Source organism: Brachionichthys hirsutus, chromosome 9, assembly GCF_040956055.1.
Source record: "Brachionichthys hirsutus isolate HB-005 chromosome 9, CSIRO-AGI_Bhir_v1, whole genome shotgun sequence".
Lineage (NCBI taxonomy): Eukaryota > Metazoa > Chordata > Actinopteri > Lophiiformes > Brachionichthyidae > Brachionichthys > Brachionichthys hirsutus.
Genome location: NC_090905.1, coordinates 7922704 through 7932770, shown reverse-complemented (window position 1 = coordinate 7932770; position 10067 = coordinate 7922704). Strand labels below are relative to the sequence as shown.

The 10067-nt window shown below is 47.0% G+C and overlaps 1 protein-coding gene across 1 annotated transcript; it reads left to right on the top strand.

The window, feature by feature from the left end:
• Nucleotides 1-1115: 1115 nt before the first annotated feature.
• On the top strand, nt 1116-9888 carry prkaa2 (protein kinase, AMP-activated, alpha 2 catalytic subunit). Its single transcript, XM_068743536.1, has 10 exons — nt 1116-1215; nt 3145-3286; nt 4281-4374; nt 4958-5102; nt 5736-5823; nt 7631-7855; nt 8376-8538; nt 8805-9143; nt 9228-9354; nt 9638-9888. The coding sequence occupies exons 1-10, from the start codon at nt 1116-1118 to the stop codon at nt 9886-9888; spliced, it is 1674 nt and encodes a 557-aa protein (XP_068599637.1).
• Nucleotides 9889-10067: the final 179 nt, after the last annotated feature.

Below are 10067 nucleotides of genomic sequence, written 5' to 3'. Positions count from 1 at the left end.
CACTCACCAAAAAATAGCAGTCATAAAGGGGTCCGATATGCATCAAGCAAAAGTCTAATCAGGAGGGGAATGAGCTGCTTGGCGGAGGTTTGCACTCTCAGTGCTTCTTTTTAAGCAAGTGAACCTGGCTGAAACGGGCAGAGATTTGGAAAGACAATATAATAACACTCTAAGTTTATAACTTTAGGTGGATGCATGTATGTTAAGTAAATACAAACTGTATATGTAATGTGTGTATGCTAAAACATTAAGTAAGCAAATGACAAAAATAAATAAAGTAAAATAGACCATTCTGTATAATTGGTCTAATTTATTTCATTTTATGTTTTGGTACTTTAGGTTTATTTTTTCACTAATAACGAAGCGATTTGACTCAAGTATGGTTTTGTGTGTGGTTATATATATACACAATCAATGTTCCCTCTAATTTTTCCTGCGTCTGAGGCTGAGCAAACACACAAACTCGCTGAGCAGACCCTTGGACAACACCATAATTATATACTTTATTTTAAACGCACTTTAAATTTGAAAGCAAATCTCAAAGTGCATAATAAAAACAAATAACATAAAAACAAGCGATAAAAATCAACAAATAAAACAGATAAAATCAACAAGCAAAGGATGTGTGTTCTGTGGTCCCGCGAGAGTCCTGGAACTCCGATTACAATGGCGTCTATTAGCTGCGTAAAAACATGTGAATCTCATCATTATCCGGAGCAGCCAGTCACCGGAGACTCACTGACGCACAGTGGAGAATAGCACGGAATGAATCTTTACGTGTTTATGTTATTTTCAATTTAGGTTGGATTTTTTTGTGTGCGCAACGTAGATTTTCACTGCGCGTAATTACGCACGAGCGCACCTTAGAGAGAACGTTGTACACAAGCTATAGAAGTAATACTGATGCCGCGATATAATTTTTTCTATGTCTGAATCAGATCTGAATAAGACTGACTCCAGTATCCTCATCATTATTCAGTCTGCCCTCCGTGAAACGTTGCAGCCACGGTGTTCACGGTAACATGCCCCGCCCCTCCCGGGATGCCCCCATAGCGGCAGCACGCCCACCGCACGCACCGACCGAACGAGCCCAGTCTTCTTCGGTAACGGAGAAAATGGCAGAGCGGCAACAACAGAAGCACGAAGGCAGGGTAAAGATCGGCCATTACATCCTTGGCGACACGCTCGGAGTGGGCACATTCGGGAAGGTGAAGAGTTAAGTCCTGCGTTCGTGTCGTACCGACTTTAACGTGCACGTTTACGGTTCTGAGCCGAAGTAATACGAATAAGTCTCCTTGCCCCCCACCCCGCGCCTCTCTCGCTCCTGACAGCGTTGAACCTGCCGGCGGTCACCGAGAAGCTGCGCGTAACGCGTAGCATGGCGGCTCGGCCGCCGCGACAGACGGGGTTTAATGCGTAGAGCTGTTCTGAGAATCCGCTCGTCTGAAAGTCAAATTCTTCCTCCGCAGCAACGTTCCCCCAGTAAGGTGCGCTCCTGCGTAATTACGCACAGCTGATACGGTCTTCGCGCAGCGAAAATCTACGTTGCGCACAAAACAAAAACAAAAAATCCAACCCAAATTGAAAGTAAAATGTATTATTATGATGTTGCTCAAAGAGGGACTGCTCGGGGAGTTTGTGTGTTTGCCCAGACGCATGAACAATTGGGGAGCATTGCTCCGCAGTCCCTGCTTCTTGGCGCTCCTGTCACCGGAATTACCTGCAGGAGGATTGCTCGAATGAGGCACGGAGTCGTGTTCACGTTATTATCACATAATGTAGTTTATTTTCTCCGTCTCCCGGTTAATGGACGTCAAATGAATTCAGTTTTTCCAGCTAGTTCGGGCACACTGCGTGACCTTGCGAGCTTTAACTCGGCGCACACGCCGCCGTTTTCCTACGTGCGCAGTTTGAGGGATGTGACGCCTTATCCGGGTGTAAACACACCCGACGTCATGGCAACAGCTTTGATGCTGCTGTGAGGGGAAAATCACCCCCCCCCCCCCCTCTGTTAAGCCGGATTCGTTTTGCATCCTTTTGTTAATGGTTCTTATCGGATGTTTGTAGTCAAGGTTACAGTAACAGGCTGATAACTATACGAAGAAAAAAAATAACAATGTGGTGTCGGAGCCAGTTTTCTGAATCGTTTCCACAACAACTCTTCCTGTGTTGGTGCTGCGTAGCCTTATAACGCATGCACTTAATCTGTGCTGCGTAGCTTTATAACGCATGCACGTTATCTGTGCTGCGTAGCTTTATAACGCATGCACGTTATCTGTGCTGCGTAGCTTTATAACGCATGCACGTTATCTGTGCTGCGTAGCTTTATAACGCATGCACTTTATCTGTGCTGCGTAGCTTTATAACGCATGCACGTTATCTGTGCTGCGTAGCTTTATAACGCATGCACGTTATCTGTGCTGCGTAGCTTTATAACGCATGCACGTTATCTGTGCTGCGTAGCTTTATAACGCATGCACGTTATCTGTGCTGCGTAGCTTTATAACGCATGCACGTTATCTGTGCTGCGTAGCTTTATAACGCATGCACTTTATCTGTGCTGCGTAGCTTTATAACGCATGCACTTTATCTGTGCTGCGTAGCTTTATAACGCATGCACGTTATCTGTGCTGCGTAGCTTTATAACGCATGCACGTTATCTGTGCTGCGTAGCTTTATAACGCATGCACTTTATCTGTGCTGCGTAGCCTTATAACGCATGCACGTTATCTGTGCTGCGTAGCTTTATAACGCATGCACGTTATCTGTGCTGCGTAGCTTTATAACGCATGCACGTTATCTGTGCTGCGTAGCTTTATAACGCATGCACTTTATCTGTGCTGCGTAGCCTTATAACGCATGCACTTTATCTGTGCTGCGTAGCTTTATAACGCATGCACGTTATCTGTGCTGCGTAGCTTTATAACGCATGCACGTTATCTGTGCTGCGTAGCTTTATAACGCATGCACTTTATCTGTGCTGCGTAGCTTTATAACGCATGCACGTTATCTGTGCTGCGTAGCTTTATAACGCATGCACTTTATCTGTGCTGCGTAGCTTTATAACGCATGCACTTTATCTGTGCTGCGTAGCTTTATAACGCATGCACTTTATCTGTTCCATGTCTGTGTTGCTGTTCTCAGTTGGCGAGCACCAGTTGACGGGCCACAAAGTGGCTGTGAAGATCCTAAACAGGCAGAGGATCCGCAGCCTCGATGTCGTCGGGAAAATCAAACGGGAGATCCAGAACCTCAAACTGTTCAGACACCCTCACATCATCAAACTGTACGTGGGTGGCTCATCTTTCCTCCAGATTGTAAGAGTCTCGGTGCTGACGGATGACGCTGGCTCTTTTTTTTCATTTCTTCTCTGTTGTGGGCATGCTTTGCTTCAACTTTGTTTGTTTACTACAGCTAAACTGTACTGAGCGTGCCCATCGGGTTCCCAGGAGGCCGAACAAACAAACTAACATACCACACACACACACACACACACACAGAGGTTAGAACTAGATAAAGACATCTGCTGGGGTTAGTCCAAGTCTCCAGTTCAGGTGACAGAAGGTTTCTCCTCCCAGTCCGACTGTCGTGGCTCCTCTTTGAGCTTTTCTCTTTGTCCTCGTGTCCCTTCTTTCCCTGTCCTTCCATTCCCCTTGCCTCTTTCTCCTTGTCTCTCCACGTCTCTCAACAATCCGTGTTATTTTTAGGCCAGGGTTAGACCGTCAGCTATGGCGGATACATGAGCTCTCTGGTCGGGAGCTGTAGAGCTGATTAACACTCCCACAGAGATATGGATCGGGTTGACTTGTTGTCGGCAGCTTCAGGCAAAGACGCCAGACTCAGCAAAACAGACTGTGGTGCATATCAGTGCTGTGCACAGAATAAAATGAATGACAACAAAATAATATCTGAAATAGCTCTCTAGGACTCTCGCTGCTTGCACCTCCTAAAATCTTCCTGTATGCATAGAACGGGAAAAGCTGGAACGTGTGTTTTGTTTATTGTGGCGTCGAACTTGATGTGCAACAACTGTCTGGACAGCGACGAGGCAGATTGTGCAGAATATCCCAAGAGCAGCCTTTCATTAAACGGAGTGTACAAGCCCGCACTCGGCAGCTACACTGGTTTCAAGTAAATCAATTTGTCTCCAAGATGTGCCAAATCAATAAAGTATTATTGATGTTTTTCTTCTAGAATTTATATTTATTGACCATGGTATAAAAGAGGCCAAAGTTTTAATTAAATGAACAGTCATGAACGTGAGTGCGTTTGTGTTTTAGGTACCAGGTGATCAGCACACCCACAGATTTCTTCATGGTCATGGAGTACGTGTCTGGAGGTGAGCTGTTTGACTACATCTGCAAAAACGGACGGGTAAGATATTTCCACAGCAGCTGACAGAGTTCTTACCCGCTGGGCCCCAGTGGTCTCTGCATCATCAGATCGTTTCGTTTGAGATTGAGGTGCTGTTCATTTCATTTTAAATATTCATATTTAATATTTCCTGTTGCACGAGTCCAAATCCAAAGTGAAAACAAATATTCTATTCATTACTTGAATGTTCGAGCTACGCTGCAGAAGTGCTCGGTTTAAGAGTTAATTGTTGAAATAAGATGATTGAAATAAAAAATAAGGGACATCCTGGATCAGTTTTTCACTCGTCTTCCTATTAAAGAAGTATCGTATCGGGACTTGGTATCGGTTCAAAATCAAATGACTCGGACTCGGGGTCAAAAACACTGATCAGGACTTGCCTACTAAACGGTTTTACAGCCGCTGCCAGTTTTATCAGATTAAAAAGTGAGGCGCGGTGTCCCGCCCCCCATACACAAGCACAGATACGTAATATGAGTAGCCCTCATCCAGCAGCTTATTTCATTTTGAATAGAAAACCCCTTTGCTCAAGGCCACAGCAACCTTGGCAGACATGCTAACCATCCTTATTGTATCTTTTAAGGTGGAGGACACAGAAGCTCGCCGCCTTTTTCAGCAGATTATCTCAGCTGTAGACTACTGCCACCGCCACATGGTGGTCCATAGAGACCTCAAACCAGAGAACGTCCTGCTGGATGCAAGCAAAAACGCCAAGATAGCTGACTTTGGTAGGACCCCCAAAAAACCCGAGTTGAACAGAGAGGATAACGGGACAAGGTCTGGCTTTACTGAATCATTTAGACGGAGAGAAAGTATCATAAATATTGAATATATTCATCAGAGGATGATAGAAAGTTTGTTTGTGTAGCTGAATGGAATTATCGAGTATTTACTGAGGTCCCCTAGCAACGGTAAGATCTCATATCATGTCTGTGGCAGGAAACCTTGAGGCCCCGCTGTCATACGATAGGCGAAGAATCGTTGGGGTGGGCTGCACGAGTGTTGTGGCTGAGAGCAGGAGAGAGTGGTGAGCAGTGAGGAGTGCTAAGGGAACAGGGATAAAAGTTAAAGGGAAGGTCAACGCATCACAAAGTGTCTGGCGTGTGGCCAGGGAGAGGCTCATCCAATTAGATGAGCTTTATGTTTAGAGCTTAGAGTTATGGCGGATTAGGGAGGATAAAGGTATCAGCAGCGTCCACAGTGTATACCTCTCACCTCCCCGTCCGGGGCCACGTTCAGTTTAACCGGGGTTTATCGAGGGATCAATGGCAATTGATAACGGAGGATTATTTAATTAGTCAGTGATTCTTTTGAGAGCAACGAGTGGGGGGGTGCTGATGTGCCCTGTGTTCGGTCAACAGGTCTGTCCAACATGATGTCGGATGGGGAGTTCCTACGGACGAGCTGTGGCTCACCCAACTACGCTGCACCCGAGGTCATCTCTGGAAGGTGTGAGAGGACGACTATTGTAGCCTCTCCAAAGAAACAGCAGCTTTAGAAATGTAGTTATTGTGTCCGCATGCAAACATTCATCAGATGCTCCACAGGGTCCCTTAAATCTGATGATATCTACAGGAAACCCAGAATAAAACAGGAGGTTCATGTCGTGACCGAGCCAAGACGACTGAGCTTATTGATAATCATCCCCACTGCATGCAAACAGCATTGCAGTCCCACGACGGGCTGATCCTCATGACCAGGGGTCCCCAAACTTTTTCCTGTGAGGGCCACATCACTTTTCCCTTCTCTGATGGAGGGCCGGGGCCAGTTTGTAGGAAAAGTGTGATGATGGCAGTGGTGCCTAAACATTTAGGGGCCGAATGCGGAGGCAGGCTGTAGTTTAGGCTTCATCTCACCATCACAACTACACACAGTGACATGAATCGAGTGTCACACACGCAATGCCTCTCACACCCAAACTCAGTCTCTCTCCAGCACCAGCACGAAGTGCAGAGGCGAAGAACGACTGGATCAATCAGCTGATCCAATACGGCTGCAGAGGACCAAACAACAAACCTCAAATTCTTGTAAAAAACCCAAATGCTGCACGCCCTGGCTTCGAACCCAGGATCTTCTGGCAGGGAGTCAAGTGCACTACCCACTACACCACCTAGAGGTTACCCCGTCAAACATTAGGATAAATAGACAATAGCATTGTTGACTTTAGACCAGAGGCACTGGTTTTGAATCCAGTACGACGTCACCAGGTCGGAAAGACGCCCACTCCACATAACACAAAAGGAAAAAGCACAACATAGCAACACCGTACAACACAAAAACACGCTGTGGTCTGAGAATACCTCAAGTTTCCTCACCTATACGGTGGCGTAGTCGGTAGGGTTACCGGTCTACTGCCAGAGGAACTGGGTTCGCATCCAACTGTGGGAGTGGGGGTGGAGCAGGGGCGGCAGGGTGGGCCTAGGGCCTTGCCTGGGCGGAGCGAACTGGACCACTGGTCCACTCCACTCCGCTCAGGCGTGCCCTGGGCCTACCCTGTTGCCCCTGCTCCATCTCATTCCCGTAGTGGGATTCGATACCAGGGCCATTTTGCCCCCCTCTACAGTGCTGCCAACTATGCCACCGTGGAGGTGAGGAAACCTGCCCTGTTATTACAAAGTAATTACTATGTAATAAGTTGATATTACAGAGCACCGGAACATTAACTTTCTGGCTGTATGTGACCATCATTAAAATTGTCCCAAATAAAAGGGAGGCTACTCATGTTGTATGGGAAGGAAAATAAGTAAATTCTATTTTGGGTCTCTGGTATTGTTCAGGGGGCCAGGCCAAATGTGGAAATGGGCCGGATCCGGCCCGCGGGCCGTAGTTTGGGGACCCCTGCTCATGACAATGAGAATGAAACATACCCCTCAAATCACTACTGGTTTGAAAGTTAGTAAATAAAAAATCATTCCTGCAGGGCCAGATCCAAAATGTGATGATTTCTTCTGTGGCTCAAACCTCCCTGCTGAAGAAAATAACTGTTGTGTTACACTGAAGACGTGTCGCGTTGTGTAACAACACAGCAAACTGCGAGCGTCTTCTGTTGTATATTCGTTAAATATAAAGCCACATAGTGTGGATGCTTCATTTCAAAGGTAAACACAAATGTAAACTGATAGAAATCCATTTTTTTCACAATCTACAATTATATTGTTATAAATAATATATAACAAAGAACTATTTGTTCAAGATATGTATTTCACATTCAGAGAAGCTGCTGTCTGTTGTGTGTCTGTCTTTACGTCTCTGTCAGGCTCTACGCAGGCCCAGAGGTGGACATCTGGAGCTGTGGGGTGATACTCTACGCCCTGCTGTGCGGTACGCTGCCCTTCGACGACGACCACGTTCCCACGCTGTTCAAGAAGATCAGGGGGGGCGTCTTCTACATCCCCGAGTACTTGACTCGCTCGGTGGCCTCGCTGCTCATGCTCATGCTGCAAGTGGACCCTCTGAAGAGAGCCACCATCAAAGACATCAGGTGCTCGCGTGCTGGCTGCGGCGGTCCCGACAGGAGGCCTCTGCGTCTTCTGTTTCTTCATTCAGGATTTTATTTTTTTCTTTAGCTCTTGTCACACACTCGCAATCGCCGTGAAGCGCTGCGTACATCGTGCTGTGTTGAGGGTTTCTGTGTGATTACTGGCATGAATGGATTAAGAAGTAGCCGAAAATTGAAACTTGTCAAGCATGATCAAAGGCACATCTGTTAATCCACCTTTTAAACCGATTAAAAACCCACAATCACCCACTGGCTGTCTGGAGCTGGGACTGGATAACTAGCATTCTTTCCTGTCACTGCAGGACAACAGGAGCTGTCGTTGTGTTTTCTGTGTGAATAGAATTCCATTTGTCTCTTGTTAATAACAGGAAGATAAATGAAAATGGCTTCCATGCTGCTTTTTTACTGTCCCCCGTCATTACATTGTGAGTGAGTCGTCTTTCCTTAATGGTTTCGTGGAATATTAACCATCAGAGTCCACTGCTTGTCTCCCCTCTGTCAGGGAACACGAGTGGTTTAAGCTGGACCTGCCGGGCTACCTGTTCCCTGAAGACCCCTCGTATGACTCCACGGTCCTGGACGAAGAGGCTGTGAAGGAAGTGTGTGAGAAGTTTGAATGCACTGAGTCTGAGGTTGTGTCCAGCCTTTACAGCGGGGATCCACAGGTACACAAGACACACCCAGGGAGGAACACGTTTTCTCTTTTAGATGATGTTTTTATGTGCAGTATTTATGTTTACGTGTATATATATATCCGGTGACATGTTCTGGATCAGTATCTTCTCAGAAGAACTCTTGGTAGAGTTAGTTTCTTTGGTTCCCGCTGTCCTCGTCTAAATTTGATTAATGTATTTTTTGTCAGGCTACAAATAATAGCGCCAAAAATAGCATTGGTGCCGTCTTCATTTCTGTTCTCTCTCTGTCCACACAGGATCAGCTGGCAGTGGCCTATCACCTAATCATAGACAACCGGCGCATTATGACCCAGGCCAGTGAGTTCTACTTGGCTTCTAGCCCTCCCCAGGGCTCCTTCATTGAGGAGGGGATGCCTCTACCCCCAGGGGTGAAAGCCCACCCAGAGAGGATGCCTCCACTCCTGGCCGACAGCCCAAAGTCTCGCTGTCCTCTGGATGCTCTCAACACCACCCGTCCCAAACCCCTGACAGTAAAGAAGGCCAAGTGGCACCTCGGCATCAGGAGTCAGAGCAGGCCCTACGACATCATGGCCGAGGTGTACAGAGCTATGAGACACCTCAACTTTGACTGGAAGGTAAGGGGATGAGTTACTCGTGAATACAATGGATGCATTAGGTGTGCGTGCGCACACGCCTTCTTTTGTGCGCCTGTCTCGTAGGTGGTGAACCCGTACCATCTGCGAGTACGCAGGAAGAATCCCGTGACAGGGAACCTGGTGAAGATGAGTCTGCAGTTGTACCAGGTGGATAACAGGTCCTACCTCCTGGACTTTAAGAGCATCGACGGTCAGTGGCTGGGGCCGCTATTATAGAAAAACGACATGATATACGGACATATTTTGCGCCACATATGGTACTCTGCCCAAGACTGAATGGAGGATATGTCCTCTACACTCTACAGATTAGTAAATGTCTGGCAGGGGTCAATGAAAATTACCGGTTCACACGGGGCCTAACCTAACCTATCCATTTGACATTGATACAGTTCTTATTGAAGTTTTTAAACATATTTAATTAATTAATGATTCCCCTGCTGGATGCTGACGCGGCTGTCCTCTGTGACCTTCAGATGACATCATGGAGACAGTGGGCTTTAAATCAGGTTCATCCACTCCTCAGAGGTCGGGGTCCACGGCGGGTCTCCTCAGACCCAGACTGAGCATTGACTCGGCGAGCCCAGCAGTAGATCTGCCCCAGCTCAGCTCCTCTCTGCCAGGGTCCCTGTCTGGCAGCTGCCCCCTGCTCGCCCCACGCCAGGGATCACACACCATGGACTTCTTTGAAATGTGTGCCAGCCTGATCACGTCACTGGCACACTGAAATCCACCGGCTCCCATCCTGCATGTCAGTGAGTTGTTTTTATTTTGTTCTGCGGCTCGAGAACATCAAAAAAGTAGATGATTGAAGTGTCTTCTTCTCTCTGTCTCCTCCTTTTCTCTGTTCTAGTTGTAAAGCAGTGGATGGATGGATGGAATTGTGAACAGAGAGGCCGGCCACCT

Coding starts and splice junctions, on each gene's coding strand:
- prkaa2 (XM_068743536.1), top strand. CDS start 1,116: ATGGCAGAGCGGCAACAACAGAAGCACGAAGGCAGGGTAAAGATCGGC. Junction 3,287..4,280: donor CACCCTCACATCATCAAACT/GTACGTGGGTGG, acceptor TTTGTGTTTTAG/GTACCAGGTGATCAGCACAC. Junction 5,824..7,630: donor CCCGAGGTCATCTCTGGAAG/GTGTGAGAGGAC, acceptor CGTCTCTGTCAG/GCTCTACGCAGGCCCAGAGG.